General features: G+C 47.5%; 1 protein-coding gene across 3 annotated transcripts in view; it reads left to right on the plus strand.

Annotated features, from left to right (window-relative positions):
- The window catches only part of epha7 (eph receptor A7), an 83,600-nt gene extending 61,923 nt beyond the window's left edge, over positions 1–21,677 (plus strand). The window contains exons 6-17 of one of the 3 annotated variants that reach the window (XM_086143372.1): positions 7,950–8,074; positions 8,788–8,956; positions 9,423–9,531; positions 11,254–11,309; positions 13,281–13,406; positions 13,508–13,693; positions 13,794–13,855; positions 13,970–14,179; positions 15,487–15,636; positions 19,746–19,939; positions 20,545–20,700; positions 21,261–21,669. In XM_086143372.1, the coding sequence (XP_085999498.1) occupies positions 7,950–8,074; positions 8,788–8,956; positions 9,423–9,531; positions 11,254–11,309; positions 13,281–13,406; positions 13,508–13,693; positions 13,794–13,855; positions 13,970–14,179; positions 15,487–15,636; positions 19,746–19,939; positions 20,545–20,700; positions 21,261–21,375 (1,658 nt within the window). In that variant the 3' untranslated portion in view covers positions 21,376–21,669. Of the gene's footprint in view, positions 1–7,949; positions 8,075–8,787; positions 8,957–9,422; positions 9,532–11,253; positions 11,310–13,280; positions 13,407–13,507; positions 13,694–13,793; positions 13,856–13,969; positions 14,180–15,486; positions 15,637–19,745; positions 19,940–20,544; positions 20,717–21,260 lie in introns of all 3 variants that reach the window. The other 2 variants (XM_086143370.1, XM_086143371.1) reach the window with 2 other exon arrangements.
- Positions 21,678–27,838: the final 6,161 nt, after the last annotated feature.

Below are 27,838 nucleotides of genomic sequence, written 5' to 3' on the forward strand. Positions count from 1 at the left end.
ATTGCTGTGTTACAAAGCTAGCTTTCACTGCTGCAGTGTTTTGGATTTGGTGAACACATTCTGCTGCCATCGCAGTTTGGCTTATAATTCTTTTTTTTTCTGGAAGGCTAACTTTAGCATACTTAGCTCTGTGTTTGGTGTCAAATTCTACTCTCTGACAAAAGACATACCACTTTTTCTCCTTGAAGCACAGACATGTACCGTAATTTCCGGACGACACGCGATGACTTTTTTTGACTTAAACAACGATGCTGCTAATATCTAGATTTTTGGGGGCTAACGAGCTTCACGTTGCAAAAACATTTATCTGATAAAATTACCGGGAAATTCTGAGTCCGTTTAGCTCCCGACACCGAAGAAGACGACTTTGACGGTTTGAGTGCGCAGGCGGAAGCGCAAGATAGCGATCGGCTAGCCGGCGCGGCTAATATTGAGTTGCATTCAGTGGTCTGGAAATTACAGTATTGGCCTTCCCATCTTTCTTGAAACAGCCTTCCATCTGCATCAATGTTTCTCATCCTGGATATTTGGGAATCACTTGTATTTCTCAATTCCACTTTCAATCTAATGGCAGGATGCCGTCACACTAAGATAATCAGCATGAATTGTCGGAAATGTAGTTTATGGTCAATGCGCGTTTGACTTATTTTATTTATTTTAAGACAGTCAGACCTTTCAAGACGTCCTAATGGGCCACATAAAATGACGTAGCGGGCCACATTTGGCCCGCGGGCCATGAGTTTGGCACATGTGGTCCAGCATATGGTAATAGCAACATTAATAGTAATAATAATTTATCCTTTATTAATCTGCAAGAAACCCATCATGGATGAACCATGACTAGTTGGCTGCCATCATCCAGGAGCCGGGAATCAAACCAGGAATAAACCTACCTCCTGCGCCAGACTGACCCCAGACAATAAACTAGTAGCATGTAATGGCCAGAGTTTAACTAGTAGAATCTAAGTAGGTGATGATAACAAACATGCTGTAACCAACCCGTTGTAACCTTCAGATTACAACTGGCAGACTGTAATTGGCAGAATGTAGCCAGTGGTGTATAACGAGCAAACTTTAACTAGGTTACTATAACTAGTAGACTGCAACCAGCACATTGGAACCAACCAATTATAACTTGCAGATAGCAACTTGCGGGCTGTAACTTGCGTATTGTAACTAGCAGAGCGCAGCTAGCGGAGTGTCGTTAGCGGCATGCTGTTTCCAGGCTAATTCCAATCTGGCCGTGCTCCCACTCAGCGTGAGATGCATTCAAGGCCTCGGTATCAAAAAAAAAAAAAAATAGCGGGAAGGTCGTACGGGCAGAAGCTGCAGGCGTCCGGAACCATCCGCGCGTGACGGCCATGTTTGAGGAAACATCCATCCGCAGGAAAGAGGTCGGACAGAGATGGGGTTTTAAAAAAAAAAAAAGATCTGCAGAGTCACTGATGGCTCTCAGGGGGTTCACCTTCAGGACGACCTTCACAGAAGGACGACCTTCAGATCGGAGTGTGATCACTCCTGGAATTCCCCCCCGAACGCGTGTAAAACTCATCCTATAGCTTAAAAAAGACATCGACGAACCCCCACCCCCTTTCACGATTTGGTTTAGTCCGCAGTGACACTTTCGTTGCTCTTAGGAAACGCACGGATTTTAATACACTGGTAAATAAAAGGACTATTTTACCAACTTGGGGAATAAGATAAAATATGATGATTAGATTTACTTCACGGTAAATGGTAAAAGGAGTAGTAGTAGCAGTTTGGTAGCTAGCATGAACTGTTAGCATGTTAGCATGCACAGCTAGCATGAATGCAATCATGTGCTCACAGGAAATTGTAAACAAATATAAATCGTACCCTTTTATACTGTTTTTGGGCAGTACTTCTAGAAGAAGCAATGGCACCGCTCGGCTCCCGATGGTATTTAAATGAAATTGGTGTTGAATGGAGTTTTCAGATCCCAATCTCGTCCGAAAATAAGACTTCTGCGTTCGTTCCACGCCTGGACGTCCCAGCGGCCGAGCGCCCTCGAAGCATAAAGGAGAAGAAAACCTTGCACGACGGGGAAAAGAAGGCCGCCTCTCGTCGAAAAGGGGGTTTTAATTTTACCCATTCATCACTGTCCCCGAAACTTTGCCGGGTGTTTAAATCGCGTGGAGCTTTTAACTAACTCCCTCTTGGGAAATGTCTCCTCCCGGGAGAAATGATCTACATCCCTTCGCGCCGGAGAATCAAGGCTTCGGGTGAAAGTCCGTTGGAAAACAGCAGAGCTTTAATTAGGAGTGAACCCGGACGTTGTCGCGGCAACGCACCGTAGAACTTTTTGTTTTTCCCCAAAAAAGAAAAAAAGGCGCCGCTTTTTCCTCGCTATGCCCGAATGCCAAAACAGTAAATGCCGGTATTTGTTAGTCTGCCATATTTGTGACATGTTTTGTTTTTTATCTTTTACTTGGACCTCATTGCAAGCCTTGGAATGTTTGGATTTATTAACAAATGTTTCCATTTCATTGTGTTTCTCTCTATTGTGTCTTCCACGCCTCTATTCCAGCGCTACCCAACCTTTTTTATACCAGGAACCGGTTTTATGCATGCTAATGTTTCTGCTAACCTGGTTCAAGTCATAAAAATCTTTGTCAGTGCACAATATTTAATCAGAATACAACTATTGCAATTTATTTAGATAATTACAATAGTGAGCGCACCTGAGTAACAGCTAAGCTGGCTAAAAACAAGTGAATAAATCTCTGTGTACATTTACAGGCTGCACTTCTATAAGCTGCAGGTGTTTACGTTTGTAATTTACACAGAAACATTTTCTTAAACTTTTAATTAAATACGTGACATCCAGAATACATACTGGAAAGGCTTTTTTTTTTACCAAACAGCACCCGTAACACGGCTGAAAAAAGATGAAAAATAATCAACACAAGGAAAAGAACATCTATCCATCCATTTTCTATCCCTGCGTTCTCCTACTCCAGCCGATCGCTAGCTTCCTCCTGCGCACTTGAAACCATAAAAGTCATCTACTTCTGTGGCGGGATAGAACAACGTCAAAATTCCGCGGTCATTTCATCGGTCCGATGTGACGAGGCTAAATGTTTCGGCGGCGTGAAGCTCTTTAGCCCCCAAAAAAACTATAAGTTAGCCACATTGTTGTTTAAGCCGCCGTGAAAGCGTGTGACAAAGGTAATGTCAAACAAAAAAACTATAATTCGTACCAAGAAAGAGTTTCTTTCCGTAGCCAGTCCAGGGATGTTCAAACAGGCTTTTGAGGACAGAACGCGATGCAGAGACCCCCGATTCGGACGGCGCCGGCAGCAGCGGCTATCAAAATGAGGTTTTACAGCGTCTGCGTGGAGACGGTGCAAAAGCGCGGTGGATAGCGGCGTCAGTAGCGGTTAGCTTGACGAGTCAACCCGAAAGATCTGTAGCTTGAGTCGTCAAGCTAATGCCGAATGATGCAATTCTTTTTTTTTTTTTTTTTTTGTTGCCCGAGGCCGCCTCCGATCTCTGAGGTAGCGGCGGTTAGCGATAGCCGGCGGGAGAAGCAGACGGAACCCGGGAGAATATTCGTCATGGAGTTAGCGTTTCACTCCGGGCTTCTGTCACCGAGAGCTCCTGGGAACGAAAACAAAATCACATTTTCCCCAAACGTTCCCCGGCTTTAACATTTCCCTCAAGATCTAATGATCTCCATAGAACCCCCGCGGAACCCCCCTCCCCCCCGTCCCCCCCCAAACCAACCTTTGAAAGCCCGCTCACCCGTGGCAGGATAAAGGAAGGGGCTGGCTTGTGTCAATGCTACTGCAGCCAGAGGGGCTAAACGGGGGTAAATGGGGCAAATCCGGCCGAGATCTCCAAACCCGACGCTTCGTGAGGGAGAACCGTTCCGCTAGCGGCGGCCTTTTGTTCCGTGAATCAACACGATGGCATGGCAGATGTTTTTTTTTTGACGTGTTAAAGACAATACCTAAAACTAAAACCCTATTTTTGGTCCTTTTCAAAGGATACGGTAGGGGTTGGACATGGCTAAGCTGATGCTAACAGCTCGACTTTGGGGAAGGGTACGCCGCCCAGTGTTTTGGGTGGATCACGGGGCAAGATGTCACAACAGTAGATTTTTGACAAGGTCCAGCGCGCCCACCCGTGTGTGTGTGTGTGTGTGTGTGTGCCTGTCACTGTCAGGAATGCCAATGAGTCCTAATGAGCTTTTAATCCAGCCGGAGTCATTAGTGGCAGGTCATCTTAAAACAATCTGGGGTCAAGCTGCATTAAGGCCGCCGAGGTCGACTCCAGATGGGTCAATGAACACGGGACACACACTTCAGCAGCTCCCGCCGCCCCTGGGGGGACGGGGCGCGGCGGTTACTCCCACTTAGCATTCCCAATTAGCATTACCCTTTCACAATAGGGAGTTAAATGCTAACTGTCTCCCTTTGTCGACGCTAACGAAGCTGTAAAACAAAGAGTTAATTCCAAACTGTCTTTTTCTTTTAAACGTGTTGGGGTTTGTCTGAGTCGGAGGTCGCCACCGTTGGCGGTACTCCGCTAATCCGGGCAATGACGCTAAAGAAGACGCGGGAAGTCGGACATAAAAGCAAAGGTCGAGCGATTCTAGCAATGGAGGAATGCTACTTTAGTCGTGGAAAATGAATCTTTAGCGACGCCTGTCGGTCCAGGTGAGCCTCCGGGAGGCGGGGCCCGGGCGCCCCGCCGACCTCCGATCGGTGCTATTAGCGCGCCGCGGTCTCCCGTGACGACGTGCGTCAGCTAAAATCAGAAGCAATTTGCGGACGCCGATCGATCCGTGAAAACAGTTTTAAGCCCCGCCCCCCCGAGGACCGGCTTCTTACCGAAAAGTGGAGTTCTAAAGAATACGTCGCCCCCCCGCGGGGTTCACACTTTGTTTACCCAGAGGATTCCGAGGTTGTTTTGAGTGCAGATTTGCGGTAAAGCGTATTTATCTTTTGTTAGCATCAGCTCCTCCCGGGGGTTAGTAATCCGAACACAAGCCCCCGCTTTTTTATGAACCACGCTTCTCACTAGAGTGTTTAAAACACGCCAAGAAAAGACGGCGATTACGATCAACACGGAGATGAAGTCGATAACGAAGCGGAGGCGACGGGAGTTTTAGCCGAGCACGGAAAGCCACGGTAAAATTCATTCGTTCATTCCATCAATCAGGGTGCAGCCGATCACAGCTGTATTTCCCAGCTATATTTTTTATTATTTTATCTTTATTTATTATTATTATTCAAGACATACAGACATTTACACAACATATAGAGACGCAACCTTTCACCCTCTCATTTACACCTCATATGATATATATTCATATATGATATGATATATTTATTATACAAATGCAGAACAAGCTTATTTGCAATTTGCACAATTCTTTACAGTTATTTATATTTTTCTTCATTTTATTTTAATTTATTATTATTATTATTATTATTATTATCAAAGATATACAAAGATATTCACCCTCTCATATATGATATGATGATGTATTTATTAGACAAATGCAGAACGAGCTTATTTGCAATTTGCACAATTCTGTACAGTTATTTATACATGTATATCTACATATGTATTTTTATTTATATATATTGTTTTCTTTATTTTTATTTTTATTATTAAAGATGTACAACCATTTACGCAACATATAGATACATTGACATTCACTCTTTCATCACACACAACATATGCAGACGCAACCTTTCACCCTCTCATTTACACCTAATGTAAAATATATAAATATATGATATGATATATTTATCATACAAATGCAGAGCGAGCTTACTTAATTTGCATAATTCTGTACAGTAATTTATTTATACATATATATCCACGTATATTTTTATTTATATATCGATATATATGTTTTTATTTTATTTTTATTTAATTTTAATAAAGATTTACAACCATTTACACAACAGCTAGATCCATGAACATTCACTCTTTCATCAATGGTCACCCTCAGTAATTCATTTATACATATATATGTATGTTTTTTTTTTTTAATTCATATTTATTTCTATTTTTTTACGATCTCATTTATCTATTAGTATGATTTATTTTTCTAAATTTATTTTTTCTTTGACGTTAATCATTTTTTCTTATTCTGATTCATATAGAGGTATATGACCGTTCACACCCTCTCATTCACGGTTCATATAGAAACACATTAAAATTCACCCTGTCATTCCAGGTCCTATAGAAACGTATAACCTTTCACCCCTGGTTTCCAGCTGAAGCTGCAGGGGTGGCGGAGCCTCGGGGCCGAGGAGGCGCTGATATTTCCGCGCTCCCGAGCGACGGAGGAATCAATTAGCGCGGGCCGAGGTGGCGGCCGACTCCCTCCGCTCGCCTTTTTAGCCGGCCTGCGGCGGCGAGGAGGGGGAGCGGGTGGAGGGTCGTCCACAGGGGGGAGTTAATCCCCCACCCTTAAATGTCAGCATTGATCGCCGGCATGTTTAGCTGCTCTCAGAAAGTGGCGGTCGTTACTCGCTCGCCACGTTCCACAACAGATGTTCTCAAGGAGGAACCCGGAGGTTTCTAAAGGTCTCCACGGGAACCAGGAGATCCTGGAGGCTTCTGGTTCGGCGATGTCACCCCGTGATTGACAGCTGACCTTTGACTGACAGTCGACCCTGTCATTGAAAGGCGACCTATCGATCGTCAGCTGGGATTGACAGCCGACCCTGCGAGTGATGATTTACCCTTTGATTGACAGCTATCACTGCGAGTGACAAGAGAGCGTGTGATTGACATCTGACCCTTTGATTGACAGGTGAGCCTGTGATTGACAGGTGAGCCCGTGATTGACAGGTGACCTTGTGATTGACAGCTGATCTCTGATTGACACAGCTCTGCGATTGGCAGGTGACCTTTGATTGACAAGTGACCCTGTGATTGACAGGTGACCTCGTGATTGACAGCTGACCCTTGACTGACAGTCGACCCTGTCATTTACAGGTGACCTATTGATCGGCATTTGTGATTGACAGCCGACCCTGCGAATGATGATTTACCCTGCGAGTGACACGTGACCCTTGTGATTGACAGGTGACCCTGTGATTGACAGGAAACCCTTGTGATTGACAGGTGACCCTGTGATTGACAGGAAACCCTGTGATTGACAGGTGACCCTGCGATTGACAGGAAACCCTGTGATTGACAGGTGACCTTGTGATTGACAGCTGATCTTTGATTGACAGTTGGCCCTGCTATCGGAAGGTGACCTTTAATTGACAGTTGACAATGTGATTGATAATTTACCCTTTGATTGACATCTGCGAGTGATAAGTGACCCCGTGACTGAAAGTCGACCAACCAATCATCAGGTCTCCCCGTGATTGACAGCCGACCTTTGATTGACAGTTGACCGCGTGATTGACAGGCGAATGTCTGGGTTAAACCCCGTCTCCGGCCTCAGCGTCACCTGGGATTAGTTCCACCCTCTCAGCGGTGTAGATGAATGAGTGAATAGATAACAATGTGTGTGTGTGTGTGTGTTTGTGTTTTCACATGCTAAACATGGTAGCACTCACTTCAGACAACCAGACACAAAGTGAGTCATGTAGAGGCAGTGATAATTGGTGCACATAAGACATATGTCAGAGGGTTCCAGGTGAACCTCCTTCGCCGCCGCCGCCGCCGCCGCCGCCGCCTGCAACCCCCCCCTCCGCCATGAAAAGGATCCGTCATCAGGGGAGCGGCGCATTCGGGGCTGAAAGCGTGAATTAATTGAACCGGGATCGTCATTTGTAATCCGCCGTCACCTCATCTGACGAACCTATTGAAATGTCCGTCACGTCGCGCCGACGGGGTGTTAAAGGGGGGGCGAAGAACATGAATATTCACGTGTGATTCCAGAGACTAGCCGCCGCCGCCGCCGCCGCTCATTGACCCCCCGCCTTCTCCCTCTTCTGTCCAAACAGCGCCGTCGCAGGTCAGCGAGGTCACCAAGGAGAAGGTGCAGCAGCGGAGCATCCAGCTCTCCTGGCAGGAGCCGCATCACCCCAACGGCGTCATCACCGAGTACGAGATCAAGTACTACGAGAAGGTACGTCCGCGTCCTCGCCTCCCGTGCGGGACGCCTCTCTTTGGCCCGTTAATTGCAATAATGAATGAGATGCTCGTGAGATTTTAATCAGGTTGCGGGTTCTCAAAGCCACGGCCTCCACGCTGGCGCCGCACCAGCCGTCGCTGCTGCGCTGCCAGATTAGCAATCCGTCACTGTGACACACACACACACACACACCCACACACACACACACACGTAGATAATACGTGGCGCTGAAGACGTCAGCTTTTTACAGCCGGGTTTAACTGGGCGCTTTTTAACCCGGCCAATCGGAAAGGCTCTTGTTGCCAGGTCTCCGCCCCCATGCTCAGGCTCCGCCCCCTCGCTGTGAAGGGCGAAGGGGCGAAAAGCAAACCGTGCAAAATCACCCGGTTTAATTAAAATGAGGGTCAAAGTCACGCAAAGGGGTTGAGTTTCCCTCCGTCTTTAAATATTCAAAATTTTTGCGGAGCTGTTAATAATAAAATGATAAATTTACGATTGATAAAATAATTTTAATAATAAAAAGTAAAATTAAAAGGCACCATTTTCCATCTAGGAACAAACGGGTTCCTGCAGAGTCACCAGGTGACTGCAAACAAAACACGGCGAATGTAACAGAAGTGTGTGTGTTTTCATGTGTGTGTGTGTGTGTGTGTGTGTGTGTGAAACGCCCGCCTGACCCCTCCCTTTCCCTCCCTGTCTTCACGCAGGACCAGAAGGACCGGATCTACTCCACCGTCCGGTCCAAGTCCACGTCGGCCACCGTCAGCAACCTGAAGCCCAGCACCGCCTACGTCTTCCAGATCCGGGCCTTCACCGAGGCCGGGTACGGCACCTTCGGGCCGGTGCTGGAGATCACCACCAAGGAGGAGGCCACGGGTGAGGACGCGGCAACTCGATGACTCCGCCCCTGGTTTCCGTGGTTACGACTTTTAACTTCCGGTCTTCCGATCCACCACTTTGGAGCATCGATATCAGATAAAGGCTCGACTCCCTCAGCTGCTCCGGCGGCGGCGGCGGCGGCGGCGGGGAGGAGGATCCAACCTGAATGTGTCTTTCGTCGGAGATGAAGGGCACCGCCGTCGCCGTCTGGGACTATTAAGCCCACTTTCAGAAACAGCCGCGCGTACGAGGAGGACAGCTCAAAAATAGAAAGCGTCCCTCCTCCGCCCTCTCGGAGGTGGCGGGCGGCGGCGGAGGTTGGGAGGAGGAAGAAGAGGAGGAGGAAGAGGGGGGTCATCAATCTCCTCGCCGCTCATCGGGCTCAATTACTTCCTGTAGGCTGTAATCTTTAATGTGCTGGAGTTCACACTGAGTGTGTGTGTGTGTGTGTGTGTCTCGTCAGCCGCCATCGTCTCCAGCGAGCAGAACCCCGTCATCATCATCGCGGTGGTGGCCGTGGCGGGTACCATCATCCTGGTGTTCATGGTGTTCGGCTTCATCATCGGGAGAAGGTACGCTCTCGCGGGCCCCATTGACTCGCCGCTCCTGTGAGTCTCCGACTGTCAATCAGCCTCGCCGTTCGCTCGCGGGGCCTCCACGCCTGTGGGGGCGTCACCGCACGCACACGTGCACCCATCATCTCGTGGCATGCTGCGCTAATGGGTTGTGATGTGATGTGAGCACCCCCTCCACCTCCACCACCCAGCCTTCAATCCTCCCACCATTTTTAATTTTTGTTTTTGCAGAGCCATTATGTGTGTGTGTGTGTGTGTGTGTGTGTGTCACCAACCAACCCACCCGTCATTATCACCCCCCCCCCCCCCCCCCACCCCCACCATCACCTCAGCACACGCCTGCGTCTTCATCCTCCTCGCCAAACCCTAGCCTTGCCATGCTAACGCGGTTGTAGCATTCTACCGGAGCGGGGAAGAAAACGTTTCACACCGATTCCCCGCCTTTCTGCTCGACGTGAACTTCCTTGAGAGTAGAAGAAAGTCCAGCGTTCATCAGCCTCCCGCGTGTTTTACCGAGGCCATATTTCAACTGTGTTGAAATATAAACCGTTAGCACGGTCGAAGCTTTGAGCTAGCGACCCGGTTAGCATCGACCGTGCTAACCGGGTTGCTAGCTGTAAGCATCTCCTGCTCTTAAACGCTCACGCGGTGAAACATCACCGCCCACTTACTTCGCCATGCGTGTGTCACGTTGCCATGGTTACGGAGCGACAGGCGACTGCACTAACAAAAATGCTGGCGGAACTATACTTTTGAAGAAACAGGCGGTGGTGGCTAAATAATTACAAAATAGCGAGATGTGGCCATGAATTCTTCTCCTTGTTTATACCGGCGCCATTTTGGCTTCCCTCGCCGGTCGCACTTGAGCATACAAGTTACATCCGGCAGCGCCCCCATCATGACTACCGGTGGTGCTGTACCTTTAGCCACGCCTCTGCTAGCTTCCCAAAAACGTAGATAATGACGCAGGAAGTGAACGCATCGGACGGACAGAAGCCACCGTCCGACCGGATATTTGCGTGTTCGGTGTGAAACGGCGTTTTCCTCCTCCCGCCCGTGATTGTCCCGTCTTGGTGTTTGGTTGTTCATCTGATCGCAAGTCGTTGCAATAACACGAAAGAACAGAGCTTCTCTCAGAAGGCGTCATGCTAGCAAACAGAGCTAATCCAGGGAAATAACTGGGGTTGATTCTGGACACATCTGGTGGAACGTCCTTTTTAAACGTCGACGCCACTGTGATTGTAATCCCAGGAATATTCTAGAATATTTTCCTGGGTTGGTCTGGACGAAAATGAATATTTTCACAAATCGAAGCTCTATTCTTTCTTTTTCTATCTTCCCTCTTCCTTCACAGAACTTTTCCAGACAAACTTTGCGGTCGTAAAATGCAACAAGAGTGCATTGAACTCACCAGTTTATGGCGCCGCCATTTTGGTTTTTTTTGGCGACGAGTTAAGCTAATCTCGGGCAAGAAAACTACAATTTGAACGTCCGCTAAAGCTAGCCTAGCTATCTTGCTAATGTTTACCTTGCCAAGCTAACTGCCTCCTTGATTATCGCTCAATCGGACAAAATGACACTTGGATTTACGTTCTTTCCGTGTTGCGTTCAATGTCACGTTAGCAATGTTGTAATTTAGGACGTTTACTTCCTCCTTGCGATCAGCTGATTCTCCGGCTCTCTTCTTCCTCTCCCCCATCCCTTCTTCCCACTGTGCAGGCACTGCGGGTACAGCAAGGCGGATCAGGAGGGGGATGAGGAGCTCTACTTCCAGTGTGAGCACACACACACACACACACACACACACACACACACACACACACTCACAGACATCAACTGTCAGTCCATCCATCAATCACTTTATTTCATAAATCATAACGCAAAGTGTTTTAAGTGCCTAATTAGTAACACACACCACTCCATCTGAAGACACACACACACACACACACACACGTGGGAGCGCTGTCGTTTCTAAGGAAACGGCAAGGTAGAGAATTAACGGGATTTGAGAGCGAATAAAATTCTGGGTGACGCGGCGGATAAAGATCAAGCCATGAAACGAAAAAAAAAAGAGGAGGCGGCGAGGAACAAGAAGCGAAGGACGAGAGAAAAAATGAGAAGAAGGTTTGGAGTCGAAAAGGGAGGAAACGGAAGAAGAGAGGAAACAGGAAGTGTTTGCGAGGACGAATCCACGGCGAGCCGGTCAACGCTGGAAAAGTTCAGGGCGAAGATTTGAATCCAAAGGCGCCTTCGAGATGGCGTGCAAGCGCACACACACACACACACACACACACACAGGTTGCAAGTGTGTGTCTGAGTGTCGGTGTGTGTGAAATGGGGAGCGAGGGATCTCTCTGTCAACAAGCTAAACCCCAACACACACACACACACACACACACAAACACCGTTAGCCCTGTTAGCCATCACTAAGAGGGGTTTTTGTAAACAATGATGCCCCTTGAGCTGTGGCTTCAGACCCCCCAACACACACACACACACATACGCGCACACACACACACACACACACCACCCCCAAGCGGTTCCCATAATGATCCGGATCTATAGACAAACCTCTAGTTTATAAACCGAGGGGCTGAGGAGAGGGGGGGTAGGTAGGTGTGTGTGTGTGTGTGTGTGTGTGTGTGTGTGTGTGTGTGTGTTTGTGGGGGGACGGGACTCCAGAGGGATCTACTGTTATCGACCGACGGGCCGCCTGGCGGGGAGTCGGAGGCCGAGATGACGGGGGTGCGATTCCAAAGCCGGGACCCAATTTGTCGGCCGCCGTGGCGGCTATAAGGCCTCCTCCTATCAGATGGACTGACACCTCAGACGGGCCCAGCAATTTACAGATGCAAGCGAGGAGGCGGGGCACAACCTGTGTGTGTGTGTGTGTGTGTGTGTGTGTGTGTGTGTGTGTGTGTGTGCGCGCATGCATGTTCACGCCTCATGGTGGTGTCCTCAGGGTTGCATTCCCATGTGAACCGTTTATCCGCGGCCAGCGCTAATGCTAAGGCTAACACCCCTGTTTGAATGAACTGGGATGCGAGGAAAGTTTATTTGTTGATTTTTTTTGTTTGTTTTATTTTTTTTATAATATTTATGTTTTCAATAGCTGTGTTTTATTTCATATTTACATAATTTTTATTAAAAAAGAGAGAGTGTGATTTGACATATCATACTTTAGGTCTGGGTGGAGCATCCCTGCTCCCCTCCCTACTAAAAAATAAATAAAAATAAAAAAATAAATTCATATAGTATCTTTTGTTTTGTTTTTTTCTTGATTTTATCAATTTCTTTTAATAAGGTAGTGAATTTCTTGCATCCGTATTAACATTCCCGTGCTTTTACTGTTGCAATTTATTATCTATAAACTCTTTTATTGACTTACTGCTTTGGGTTTATAGATAATATATATTTTTTTTTTTTTTTATTATTATGATCTATCATAATCAGCTCAAACTCTTAAATCCATAAAATAAAGTTACGAACGGCCGAATCCTTGGTATTTTATGAAGCCAGATGATCGGAGTCGGTGCGGCCGTTATTTCTGGAATCAGGCGGATCGTCCTTTCAGAGGCGGAAAGCAAACATCAGCTGAAACCTCCCTTCGGCGTTAAACCTCCCTCCTGATTATTTAGCGGTTTCCTCCGAGCCACTGGTCTCGGTAATTGTTTGCGCGTCCGGCGTCCGTCCCCGGCGGCGTGCGCGTACTTAACCGTAACGGTAATCCTCTTACTTTTCCACAGTCAAATTTCCAGGCACCAAAACCTACATCGACCCCGAAACCTACGAGGACCCCAACAGGGCCGTGCATCAGTTCGCCAAGGAGCTGGACGCCTCTTGCATCAAGATCGAGCGGGTGATCGGAGCGGGTGAGTCCGCCGCCGTTAGCCGAATATTATCACAAGTGAGAGGCGCCAATTGGAAGAGCTTGATGTTTTGCCCCCTTCCCGCCGCCGCCGATGGATCACAGGAGAGTTCGGCGAGGTTTGCAGCGGCCGCTTGAAGCTTCCCGGCAAGCGCGACGCTTCGGTCGCCATCAAGACCCTGAAGGTGGGCTACACGGAGAAGCAGCGGCGCGACTTCCTGTGCGAGGCCAGCATCATGGGCCAGTTCGACCATCCCAACGTGGTGCACCTGGAAGGGGTGGTGACCAGAGGTGAGCGCGCCCGATCTGAGTCGCCCTGCCGCTGGTTCCGGTACCATCTGAAGGTGTCCATCAATGGAAGTTCCCCCGCCGTGTCTTTTTGTCTCTCCAGGAAAGCCGGTGATGATCGTAATCGAGTACATGGAGAACGGCTCGCTGGACGCCTTCCTCAGGGTGAGGACGACTCTTCGCTTCCCCTTAGGCATACATGTTTCGCCCCTGACCTACATCCACTTCACTGTCTCCGGACCGCCGACCCAACTTCTCCGCCCCCAACCTTGTATGCAGAAACACGACGGGCAGTTCACGGTCATCCAGCTGGTGGGGATGCTGCGGGGGATCGCCGCCGGTATGCGCTACCTCTCCGACATGGGCTACGTCCACCGGGACCTGGCCGCCCGCAACATCCTGGTCAACAGCAACCTGGTGTGCAAGGTGTCGGACTTCGGCCTGTCGAGGGTGATCGACGACGACCCCGAGGCGGTTTACACCACCACGGTAACCCTGACGCGCGCTTTTCTTGGTGAAATTCATAGCTGAGAACTTTGATTATTTACCCTTTCAGTGTCAATTCGGATCCATGTTTTGTTTTTGTTTTTTTTTTCGCCTGGAGCCAACAAACAACCCAACACAGACACAGTACATCGATAGCTTGTTAGCCGGCTTGTTGACTTGCTCCTCGCTGGAGGAATAATATCTGACGTTCCATCAGCAACCCAGATTAGAACGGCGGGCGCAGAAACCGGCGGGATTTTGGAGCGCGCCTAGATCCCGGCGATCAAAAGTCACGTTGGAAAGAAACATATTAAAGTAAAACCGTTAGATGGGAAGCCTCCCGGGCAGAGGCGGAAGTTATGGGAGTACATTTTTGGTAGTACTCCATGAGTGTATACTGGATGCATTAAAAAAAGTGTTACATTCTGTGGTAGTACTGCATACGTGCATACTGGCGGAAGTTTCTTATTACTACAAGAGTGTGTACTGAATGCACAGAAAGAAGGCTTATTTGGGTACATCCTGTGGTCGTACTGCATGAGTGTTTACTGGATGCACAGAAGGAAGTTCCAAAAAGTACTTTTTCCGGTAGTACTACATGAGTGCTTACTGGATGCACAGAAGGAAGTTCCATAAAGTCCTTTTTTTGGTTGTACTACATGAGTGTTTACTGGATGCGCAGAAGGAAGTTTCTTTGGGTACATACTGTGATAGTACTAAATATGTGTGTACTAGGTGCACAGAAGGAAGTTTCTTTGGAAACATCCTGTGGTAGTACTGCACACGTGCACACTGGATGTACAGAAGGAAGTTTCTTTGGGTACCTTCTGTGGTAGTACTGCATACGTGCACACTGGATGTACAGAGGGAAGTTTCTTTGGGTACCATCTGTGGTAGTACTGCATACGTGCACACTGGATGTACAGAAGGAAGTTTCTTTGGGTACCATCTGTGGTAGTACTGCACACTGGATGTACAGAAGGACGTTTCTTGCAGTACCTTCTGTGGTGATACAGCACGAATGTTTACTGGATGCACAGAAGGAAGTTCCATAAAGTAAATATTTTGGTAGTACTGCATGAATATTTACTGGATGCACAGAAGGAAGTTTCTTGGAGTACATTCTGTGGTAGTACTCCATGAATGTTTACTGGATGTGTGATGAGCCGTAAAACTGCAGGTGCGGTGATTAGCGGTCACAGGGGCGTATTGAGGTGTAATTAAGGGTTTGTTACAAAACCAGATGTGCTAAGAGAAGCACCTGATCTGACTCACGTTTTGTTTTGCTTTGTTTTTTTCTCCAAATACAGGGCGGGAAAATCCCAGTGCGGTGGACGGCGCCGGAAGCCATCCAGTATCGCAAGTTCACGTCGGCGAGCGACGTTTGGAGCTACGGCATCGTCATGTGGGAGGTGATGTCGTACGGCGAGCGGCCGTACTGGGACATGTCCAACCAAGACGTGAGTGACAATCCCCCCGAAAAAGATCAAAAATGGTTTGTCCCGGTCGGTTCATTGAAATTGCAAGCAGATCCAGCGGTGGTTCCTTCCAGGAACAAGCTTCTTTTTTTTTTTTTTTTTTTTTTTTTTTGCAATAATTTCCAAAAAACAGATAAAAATAGTAATAGTAATTATGAGTAAATATTTTTGTGCTATTTCTCACAAATGAATGTAAATTTGGAAGAATTAATCTTAAAAGGCCTTAATTTAAAAAATTATGAATGTGGAACAAAAATCAAATTTCTTTTTTGGGACAGATAAATAACCTAAAAGAAGGTTGTAACGGAAATTAACGTTTCAATTTCCAATTTTTTGAACGCTTACAATAGAAATATTAATAGTTATAAATAAATAAAAAGCCTTTTTTGGACAAATATTTGACATTTAAGGCAAATTTATAAAATACTGGAAAAGATAACCCCCAAAATTGAGAAGTTGAGAATGCTCAATGACAATCAAATTCCCTCAAGCCGAGGGTGAATAAACTTTTTTTTTTTTTTTTCTTAATTTAAATATAAAAAATTGATCCATTAAAAGAAAATCTGACATATTGGAAAAAGGAATATATGGAGAAAAGGCCTAAAAGGGTGTGAATGAAAATCACATTTTCAATGTGCCATTTTTCTAACACTGAGAATAGAAATAATAATAATTATCAATAAATGAAAACGTTTTTATGGACAAATATGACTTCAAATTAATAAAATTCATGAAAAATTACCCCCCCAAAAAACTTTAATTTATAATTGTGAATGTGAATGAATATAATTGTGACAATGAAATTCCATCAAACCGAGCATGAATTCACTGTTTTTTTTAGCCCAACTTTCCAGAAACAATGATGAAAATAAAAATATTAATCATCATCATATTATGATTCATTTTTTTGGAGATAGAAAATTTCAAATTACAAATCACAATTTCTGACAAATACAGAAAAAAAAATCATTTTTGATATAATGCTGAATAAAAATCAAATCCCTTAAAGCCCTTCCGGATAAGCATTTTTTTTTTTTTTTTTTTTTTTTTTTTTTGCGCCACAAATATAGAACATCAATGATAATCAAAAATAAATAGATATAAATAAAATAGATTAAAAAAAAAAAAAAATCTTGAGGAAAATAAAATTGAAATCTTGGACAAATTTACAGAGTAAATGAATAAATAAAAAAAAAAAAAAGCTTAAAAAAATGGCCTTAACTCAAAAAAAAATCAAGAATACCAAGGGGAAGTCCTGCTTTAAATGTAAAAAAAAAATCACTCGCTGGTGCAACAGTACACCATCTGCATCCTCCGCCGCTTTTCCCCGCTGCGCCCTTGTTACCGGATGTTTGACACTTCGGGATTGAAGTCGGAAGCCGAATAAACTCGGGGCCCTCAGATCCCTGCGAAGCGCCGCCGCCAGGATTAGAGCGCGATTAAGATTCGCCCCCTCGCTCTCTCGCCCGCTCGCTCTCCCTGCTGATTGAACGGTCAGATTTTAGAAATGCCAAGCGAGATGGCCGAGCATTAAAGAGGCGCCGCGCCGCCGCTTGACAGAGCCTCAATGTCAGAATTTTGTTTTTGGCCTCGTCAAGGCGTCTCGAAACCTCCCGCTGGGTGACGTGGCGAGAATCGTCCTCCTCGCTGTTCTGACATCCCATCCTCCCCCCCTTCTTCTTCCTGGATGAGTCATCCGGGTCTGAGCGGCCCTGACAGGAATAGCTGATGACGGAAAAAAACGTACGCAACAAAGAGAGGACGGGAGCTAGCGGCTAAACTTCCCACGCAGCGGCGTCCGTGGCGTTGACTTTGGGGCGGATTCCGACAAAATGGCCGCCGCATCCGCGGGCCCGTTGTCACGGAAACCCAAAACGCGCGAACGGCCGTGCAGACGTAGCACTGCCGTGCTAAATATCAGCACAGTTAGCTAGATACTATTAGCGATTAGCTAGGATCATCTCTTAGCCATCTATGGACCTCCGGGCCACTAGGGGGCGCTAACAAATCAACACAATCACATCGGCTGCCACCCCGGACCGCAATCAAATACATTAAATAATCTAAGAATAAATATAATCCGACTGCGACCTTTATCTGACCCATTCGTCTCAGATTTCAGTTAATCCCCTCATTCATTTAGCAACTTGACTTTGTTTGGATAATTTGCATAAACAGATTTATTTACCGCGAATATAATCGGTTGGCTTTTACAGATTCATTAAACGACGCAGATTATCACGGATTACGAAATGTCGCCCGACATCCTGGATTACGCCCTCACATGCGCGCCTTAACCCCGAGAAGATTGCTCAGCTTGTCATCATGGAAACGTTCAAAATAGAAATCAAGCGTTACACAGATTATCAGAAACAAACGGAAAATGCAGATCCTTCAAGCGTGTGACGGATTGGGATTACAGGAACCTTCCGGTACATCTGTCGTGCGCGCTGTACTTTTCTGTTTACTCATTCGTCCGCCACCTACTAAATTCTTATTTATACCCGATGAGGTCATAGGAGTTGTTTTTTGTTTCTTTTTCTGGACTTCCCGGGTGAAGCGCAGGCGTCGCGCCGCAGGTGGCCGCCAACGAAAATCCAGTCAGATTTTATCCGGCGCCAAATCCCGACACGTTTTTTTTTCTCATGAGCAAGAACTCGGCGGCGAGAAAACGCGGAAACCTCTGACGGATCGCGGCGAGTGAGGCGATGAGGGTCGAGCGGGCACTAATGATCCCGCTCTAATAATAACGCTAACGCTAACTGCTACTTGGTAATAGCCGACATGAGGCAATAATGGCTTCAATATTCATAAAAGAAACAACAACGGTGGCATTAGCTCTCACTCACGGCCGGCGTTTCAGCAGTATTTGGGTTTCGCCGCCGACTATTTCCAGGGTACAAGGGTTTCGATCGGCGCGCCGCTCTAAGAGATGTACCACACGTAGCGAAAGGGAAAACGTACTCGCCGCTATAAGTACTTAAAACTTTACTACATTGGGACTTCTTTAAGTACTCGTGTTCCCATTTATCGCTGGGAAACTGGGCCAGAACCCTTAAAATTAGGTCGGACTTTTAGACAATCTGGGAAGCGCGCCTTCTGTAACCTGGAAAGTAAATAAGATCTGACTGAGATCGCAAAGTTCTACGGGGGTTTTTAAGGGAAGTTTAAGGGTCGAGGTTAAGAGGAGACACATGAAAAGTCCACGCCGGGCTTTTAAGGGTTGCAGTCAAACCGGGGTGGGCTTGAGGTGAGTCACGGGTTTGAGATTAGGAGCCTCTAAACTCCACTCCACGAAAGGGCTTCTCGCTGTCTTCGCTATTGGCTAATTCTCCAGCCTTAAAATCTGAGGTCATCCTTGGGGTTAAGGACAAATTTGAAGATCTGAGGTTCGCCTCGAAGCGCTACGTTGATGTTTCGTAAAAGCGTAAAAGCACGACATGAAGGAGTTGTCGCCTCCACGGTTCGGGTTCGCTTTTTAATGTCGTCCCTGTTGTTTTGGGGGTTTCACCTGCAGTGGAGAGGGATCGAAACTTGACAACCGGGTTGTTGCCGGGTAACACTAAGGGCTTTGGGTTGACCCCAAATGTCCGTGGTGCTAGTCAATGGTTAATCTGAAGTGTCGCAGTTAAGGGGGGCCGGATTAGGGGACCGTAAGGGGTTGGTTAGTGCTGAAACTTTATCAACTGCCGGTTGTTGTCGTTGCCAGTAAAAGACGACCCCTTTGTGTTCCCGCTGCTCTTCATGGTTACCGGAAAGGTTAAGCTGAAGTCGGGGGCGCGCCGTCTGTAACCTGGAAAGTAAATAAGTCTGTCAAAGATGACCTCTTTTGTGTTCCCGCTGCTCTTCATGGTTACCAGAAAGGTTAAGCCAAACTCGGGGTACTGATTGAGGGTTGTCTACCGTCGCTTAGTGACCGAAACTTGCGCTAACTGTGTAGCAACACACTAGTTGCACTTGGTATTATCCATCGAGGTCGCCACCTGAGGTTATTCTGAACGTCCTAAGAATGTTCAGGTTGTCGCCGGCGGTTTCGTCGGCAAGCAAAACGCCCGACGACTCCATTCCTAACGGGCGGATCTCGCCGGCAGGTCATCAAGGCCATCGAGGAGGGCTACCGTCTCCCGGCGCCGATGGACTGCCCGCCAGGGCTGCACCAGCTGATGCTGGACTGCTGGCAGAAGGACCGGGCGGAGCGTCCCAAGTTCGACCAGATCGTCGGCATCCTGGACAAGATGATCCGCAACCCCAACACGCTGAAGACGCCGGTCGGCACGTGCACGCGGTGAGCCGCGGATGAACCGTACATCTTGATATATATTTTTATATATATGTAAACTTTTATTTCAGCCCATTAGCTGGGGATTCGGGGCGTCGAGGAGATGATTTAGCGCCCGCCGGTTCACAGATGAAAGATATATCTCCGGAGATCGATACTCCGAAGCAGGTCCCACGGCTTTATGGTCGATGGGAGAGCTTTTAAATCAATCCGCATAATGAGTTCCTGGTACTTTAAAGTGCAGCGGGAACTCCAGACGCGGCGTCGGCATTTGTCAGATTCATCCTTTTGGCATTCGGAGCGCACTTTTTCCGAGATGCCGACAGTACGAGTGGTTAAAAACACCTCTATTCCGGGGAGATTTGTAAGGGAGAGTGTTTGTATTGAAATCGGACAAAAGCGTTTTTCAGGCGGACAGAAAGCTGGCATTCAGCGTCGGCGGATTTTTAAATCGATCGCGGGCGGTTAAATCTGCCAGTTTTCGACACACACACACACACACACACACACACACTTTTCGTGGATGAACAGAACCGTCAGATGCCTTTGTCTCATCCCCCTCCCGACGATGGACTCTTTCACCAACATCCTTTCTGTGCTGGTTCCCGTAGACCAATTAGCCCGCTGCTGGATCAGAGCACGCCGGACTTCAATGCCTTCCGCTCGGTGGGGGAGTGGCTGGACGCCATCAAGATGGAGCGCTACAGGGACAACTTCACGGCGGCCGGCTACAGCTCCCTGGAATCGGTGGCCAGGATGTCAATCGAGTGAGTGCTAAGAGGGGTACGCGACCTTCCCCCCCCCCCCTGGGGTCGAGATCGCCGACGGCGCTCACGCTGCGACTCTGCGCCGCCTTTGGCGCGTCGGGTCGAAGGGCGACGACCAAACAAGTCGCCTCCCTGAATGCTTCACTTGTTAAAATTGGGAGTAACGATGACGGTTTAACGACGGGCTTAATTGTTTGAGCTTGAAACGGTAAAAGTCTTCCGTCGGGACGAGACGGGTGAAATACCCAAACGGGTGGTAGCCTGATTAGCCAAATCTCCAGTTGTCTGTTCGCCCCCCTGTCAAGAAGCTGACTCAGAGGGCAGCATCTGCTAAAATGTAAGCTAGGTAGCACGGCGCTAAACGGCGCTACTAGGCAATCGGACACGTGATCGACTCAGATGAAAATCGAAAGCGACGCTGAGACGAGAGACGACCAGGAAGTACCTTCCCCTCGGCGCTAACGGAGTTTTCTCGGGTCGCGTTCGCTTTTCAACCAATCGCTTTTCAACCAATCGCTCGGCTTCCGCCTTGACCGACGCGTGGCGTTCCTGTCTTCCAGGGACGTGATGAGCTTGGGGATCTCGCTGGTGGGCCATCAGAAAAAGATCATGAGCAGCATACAGACAATGAGAGCCCAGATGCTGCATCTCCACGGCACCGGGGTCCAGGTCTGACGGAAGGGCGCCGGCGCCGGAGCGAGGAAACAGAAACTCGTCTGGAGCAGCAGCAGCGGCGGCGGCGGCGGCGGCGGCGGCGTCTGGGACGGAAAACTGGGATTTACCCCGGGAATAAAAACAGACGCCGGGTATGTCTGACTCTTCCGGCTGCGTCTGGAGCCGAATCATTCCTTTGTTCCTCAGCGAAAGGGGCGGCGGCGGCGGCGGCGGCGGCGCCTCGCCGGGGGGCGGCAGGGCGAGGAAAAAAAAGGGCAACGACTTTTAAAAAGAACAAAACAAACAACAACAAAAAGAAGAAACTACCTGGACAAAGCGAAAACCTTCTTACCTGGTTTTCTTTCCACTTCCTTTCGGCGCCGCTCGTGGACTCAAACACATATCAGATGGCGCCTCAGAAATAGGAGTTTTTGTTTTTTTTTAAAAACTTAAATGATTTACGTCCGAACTGTAGTTTTCTTAAAAACGATTGTCTTCTTGCGGTGGTCTTGCTTTTCTCTCCTTTTTTTTTTTTTTTTTTTTTTAATGTTGGTTTCTGCCGGATGGATCCGCCACAGTGACGCGTCCTTCTTTTTACCTTCTATTTGAACTTGACAACAGGGTAAACTCACTCTTATCCAAAAGCAGAAACTTTTCAAGGGTACTTTTTTGCGTGCGTGCGTCCGTGTGTGTGTGTGTGTGTGTGTGTGTGTGTGTGTTGACACATGCTGGATTGTTTGCTGTGACTTTTTATTTTTTCCCTTCATGTGCCGTTGAAGCTACAACGGCGACTCACATGCTAATCAGGAGTGGCTTTCCTTTATTTCTTTTTTTTTTTTGGGACATTTTCCTTTTTTTCTTCTTTTAATTCAGGAATTCTTTCGAGCGCGACGCCGTCGGACTTCCGCGTCTGAGTAGCAATACCGTATGTGTCCACGGAGGAGACGTCGTTTTGCTTGAATGTTTCGTTTTGCTTTCTTAGCGCTGTCGAAAGATTGTACCGAAGCCGCCGGAATCGCACTCCGCCATCCCTTCTGCTCCCGAAAACGCTCCTTCTTCGGCTGCAAATCCCTTTTTTTTTGTTTTGTTTTCCCTCTTTCTCTCTCTTTCTCTGAAGTGGATCCAAGAAAGGTGGAAGCTCTAAACCTGTTACTGCCTTAAAATATGTTTGATTAATTATTGCCAATATTTTAGGCACTTCAACACAATGCTTTCTGCGGGCGACTGGGATGAGCTCTTCTTCGTTTGTTTGTTTGTTTGTTTGTTTGTTTGTTTGTTTTCCTTTCCTCTCCTCGTCGTATGATGTCTTTTTTTATCTGGAACTTGAAGCTGGCGAGGAATCTTAGCGCAACGAGACGGTTCAGTGAGAAGAGAGGGAAGAAGAAGAAGAAGACTGACTAAAAACAGAGCAATAATTACTGGGTAGCGACGGTCCTTGGTTGAAAAGGTGCTACTGTGCTGAGGAGGAAGACGAAGACTTGGTCTCCACCAACGGGAGAGGACGGAAGGTACCGTCGGGCGTAACCGCGATCGGCGAGTCCAACGCCGGTTCGTGCCACCAAGAGGTGCCAAAAATTCAAAAAACAAACAGAATTTTCAGCCACAGGTAGAGAAAGTCTAACAACTTTTGGTGAAATGAGAAAGACGGGCGACGCCAAATCCTCTGGGTGTGAAAACGCCGGACCAAAAAGCCCGACGAGGGTCGCCGCTGGAAGTCGGAACGAGAAAAAACTAGCGTCTCCGCTACCGGACTCGGCGCAGTCTAGGGGGAAAACGAATTTCCGCCGTGAATCATTAGCAGAAATTAAATTTAGCCTTCGTGCACATTAAGCCAGATTTAATCCCCCCCGCTCTGGAACCCCGGGGTAATTATATCCGTCGGATAAATCGGGGGGGACCGAGCGAGGGTCGTCCTTCAAGGCGCGACGGCGCCGACCGGTCACAGTATTAGCATCTTTTACCGTGCTATCAAACCCAGTCATAATGATCGAATAAATGAGTTGATAAATTTATCTAGCAATAACGCCGTCTTAGTGCCACAGCGATTTAAAAAAAAAAAAAGGACTTTTTGAGAAATTACGAGCACATTTCCCCGCGGTCGCAGTTGTGGTTCGGACTTCGCCGGAGACGAGTTGCGGGAGGTCGATGCCGAGACGAGACCAGAAACGGGTGAAAGTCCGGCCGACGGATAAAATCGAACCTGGAGCTCTGCTCCCGCGGGCGGCGCCGCTGGAAGAAAAGCAATAATAACCAACGGATCGTGTCGTTTCTTTCTCTTGACCTCGGCAACTCGGGGAGTTTTAGAGCGATAGCCGGACGATAGCATACATGCTAAGAACAGACGTCGTCACGGCGACGGCGTCAAGTTAAGCGGGCGTTTTTTTGTTTTCCGCGGGGCGACCACCGGCCATGCCTGCGTTTGTATGTGTGTGTGTGTGTGTGTGTGTGTGTTTCCGGAGTTTCGACCCCCCAGGACGGATCGCAGCTTTTGTTTTGTTTTGTTTAGTTCTAGCTGTTTCCCTTTTTCTCTAAACCGTGCGTTAAAGACAAGCCGTTTTTTAGCGCGGATGGATGTTTTCACCGCGGGGGCCTGCACACACACACACACACACACACACAGGGAAACACACCCTTTATCCATACAGCAAAGCTCAGCAATTGGAGCTTGTCCAGACCTTTGAATTGAACACAGACATAAAGTCATCCAGTCAGCACAAACTTCTCACTCCAACTCACACACACACACACACACACACACACACACACACTGATTTTTAAAAGCCCCCTCCCTCGCTTTGCACCCCTCGGCTCGAACGCTGCGCCTCCCCCCCGTAACAGCGGTCCGAGCCAAACCCAGATTAAGGGCCCGGATGCGATCGATTCGGCGTCCTCCCGCGACCTTCGCCCCCCCCGGCTTGTTTTCACACCCACTCGGAGCTCCGGGTCGCTCGCCGCTCAGAACCAACGAAAAGTAAAATAACTTCCGACCCGCCGCTAGCGGAGGAAGCGGGAAGTCGTTTCCTGCCACCTCCTCTTTACTCCCGTTGGGCCGGAGCTTCGCTTCTCGGCTCCAGGTGGTGGGATAAATCCGATTAAAAAAAAAAAAAAAAAAAAAAAAATTAAAAAAATAAAATATATATATATATATATATAAAATATATATATGAAATTTAAAAAAAAAAAAAAAAAGTGCAGCACTGTTGATTGTGTGGAGAGACTCGAGGGAAATCTTTGTACATGTTCTAATTGTAAAATTGTACATTTTATTTATATTGTTTTTTTTACACATGTTACTCAGTAGAGCTCTGAAGACGTTTGGAAAAAAAAATGCACTATATTTTTCTATCTGCAGATTTAATTATTGTCACCCACCAGATTTCGGTTGTACATATTTTATTTTTTATTTTTTATTTTCATTTAGGACCAAAGAAGGCTTATAGGGTTTCCATCTTTTTTTTCTTTTCTTTTTTTTTTTTTTTTTTTTAATTTCAGCCTCTTAGTTCTGTTTAGTTTGTAATTTGTACAGTGATACATGAATTACACAGTAACACATGAGTTATTATTTATTTTATTTTTCATTGTTTTCCTGTTGCTGAAAGTGATGAGAATATTCTCTGGTCAGGAGATATTTTTCCTTTTTTTTTTCCTTTTTTTTCCTTTTTTTCTTTTTTTTCGTTCGACCCCCCACCCCCCCACCCCCTCCCACCCCCCGGCATCGAACCTGTAAGATCATTTAATTAGACGGTTTCTTGTCACATAGACCTTTGTTTTTGCTTTGTAACCTTTGTAATAGACTGTACATATATTTTTGGAAATATATTACAATCTCTATACACGTGGTGGTTTCCTTTCATTTTCGCGGGTCATTTTCCAGAGATTTTAATTGATGTAAAAAAAAAAATTTAAAAAAAAAGAAGGAAAATGTACAAGCAGAGGCTTGCATCCCAAATTTTACATTCCATTAATTTTAACGTAATCATCTATAAATGTCTTGTTTGTTAAACTAGACGGGAAATAAGCGGATTGCAATATCCATCCAGGGGTGTACTTTCAGGCGTAGCGTAGAAGCCCAAGCTTTCCTCTCCTCGGCTAACGGCTCCAGGTCCTCGAGGGGAATCCTGTGGTCTTTCCAGGCCAGCCGAGAGGGGTAGCAAGATGTTCTCGGTATCCTCGATGGGCCTCCTCCTCTGGGACGCCTCCTCGGAGGTGCCAAGGGCATCTGCTGCAGTGTGAGACCCTTGGTGGACCTTGGCTGTCTGATCTTTGGCTGCAGAAACCGGCTCCAGGGACGTGGAACGTCACCTCTTTGGCTCGGGAAGGAGCCCACGCTGGTGTCAAGGCAGGGAGGTCCCAGCCAAATATAGTCTGATTTGCCTTGAGGCGCAGCTTGGGCTCCAGGACCAATCCACCAATCTCCTTGAGAGAGGTCGGAGTGTGGAGCAGATGGTTGGTCTCTTGAGGTTCCCTCAGTGAGAGGCCATGAGGAGGTGTGGACATGCTCACCACCCTTTCTGTCCACTCGAGTTCACTCCAGTGGACAGGAAGGTATCCTTCCTGTCGTGGGGCAACTTCTGACTGCTGTTTGTGCCGACGCACCAAAGAACAACTCAAGGGTACCAACCCCTTCTGAAGTCATCAAGGGGCTGCTGGAGACCGCTCCTGCTGGGAACTCCGGATGGACATGATTAGAAGGAACCGCTAGCTGAATCTGATCTGCTTCTAACTAGACTTCGATGCCGGTCGGTGACTTCCACTGACGGGTGCGCCAATGTGAACTTGGCACCTTAATTTGTCGAAGACTCCATGGGTGTCTTAGGACTTGACTCTTGGGTTCATCTGAGCCAGAGCTGTGTTGTATGACTGGACTTCTGTGCTCATCACAGATCGTCCATCAGGAGACCACTTCTGGTATCAGGGTGTACATATGTGCACCTTGCACCAGGATACCCTACGTGGACAGGCAATGCTGTCTAGAATGTCAAATGTTTTTTGTTGTTCTAAGATCCCGATCTGGAGCTGATCCGCAAAGGATTTGTTTGGAAATTTGATCCATCTGGACCATTTTGTAAAAGAGTTGCTTGGAGTTGTGGAGAGGTTTGGAAAAGTCAAGGTCCCCAAGACTTCCGTGTATGTGTGTTTGGAGAATGTGGCATCGCGGCAGTACTTCGAGGAGTGTCCTTCACGTTTGGCACGCTAAGTCGGACACGCTGGGTTTCCAAGAAACAGCTTCCTTACTTCCTGAACACACGCACACTCTTAACAAACCTTCCTGTGGTGTCTCCTTGAAATGATCCTCCGGGACTCCAGGAATTCCGTTTGTGGACGTCAAGATGAACAGGAACAAAGCGGAGAAGAATATTAATGATATTCCTTTAAATGTTGTCATGAGAGAGAAAAATGAGCCAATCAGGAGTCGTAGTCAGAGGTCAAGGAGATCCACAAACAGGACCAAGATTACATCATCTCCAGATGACACCTAAATTGCAGATCCCATCCACACAGAGTCTTGGAGCACCGAGAGAAATGTTTAAACTGATTTTATGATTCGTCAATCGCCTTAAACAGGAAATGGCCATCAGTCGTCAAAGAGGAGCTACAAAAACGTAGCCGTCTGCGCGGTCGCCAGACCACAAGGGAACAACGCTACCGCTACCGCTACCGCTACAGCGCAGAGAGACAGAAGAGGCAAGACAGGCCCAGAAGGTCACCTCCACCTGCTGAGGAGGTTCCTCAGTCCACTGGTCTCACCAGCAGTGCTTTATCAATGGTCTGCTGAGGACGGGTCCATCGAGGGAGGGGGGGGTTCTGGATCTCAGCCCCGATCATGTGATTGGTTAAAGCTCGCCAAGCTGGCGGCGGTCAGTCTCGGCCCTCCTCACCCCGGGTTCCTCGCTCTGAACCGATTATCCTTGCCGACTCCTTAAAGGTTCACTCAGGATGGAGGTTTGATTGGACTCCTGAATGTATAAAATCTAGGTCGACCCTTCCTGCTATGACAGATCAGTGGTGGCCATACATCACAATATTGTAGATCACACACACACACACACACACACACCCCTGGGAGGTTCACACTCCTCTGTTTTATGCAGCAAGGAAACAGTGATCCAGATGGAATTTGGAAGTAACTCTACTGATCTGACATTTATGTAGATCTTGGTTCATTCAGTGATGGTACCACCTCTGCACGCGGGGTCGAGGCCTCTGGAGCCAATCCCGGCTGAGATCGGCGGCGTCGAGCGACCGTTTTTGTACCGTTGGACGAAGACGGAGAAGTTCTGCTTTTGGCGTCCGATTCTTTCTCGCACCAGAAGCTGCCCCCGGTAACTTCCACCTGAGCCTCAATCCACGGGATCCAACAGGTTTCACTCTTTTGTTTCACTATTTGAGAGGTTTGGAATCACATTTTCAGATTCTAATCCAGGTAAATCCCCAAAAGTTGTACCTTTGTCCCCACCGAATGGCACCACCATTAGCATCACAA

The sequence above is a fragment of the Fistularia commersonii genome, chromosome 36 (genome assembly GCF_037954325.1).
Source record: "Fistularia commersonii isolate RoL2024-O1a breed Wild chromosome 36, RoL_Fcom_v1.0, whole genome shotgun sequence".
NCBI lineage: Eukaryota > Metazoa > Chordata > Actinopteri > Syngnathiformes > Fistulariidae > Fistularia > Fistularia commersonii.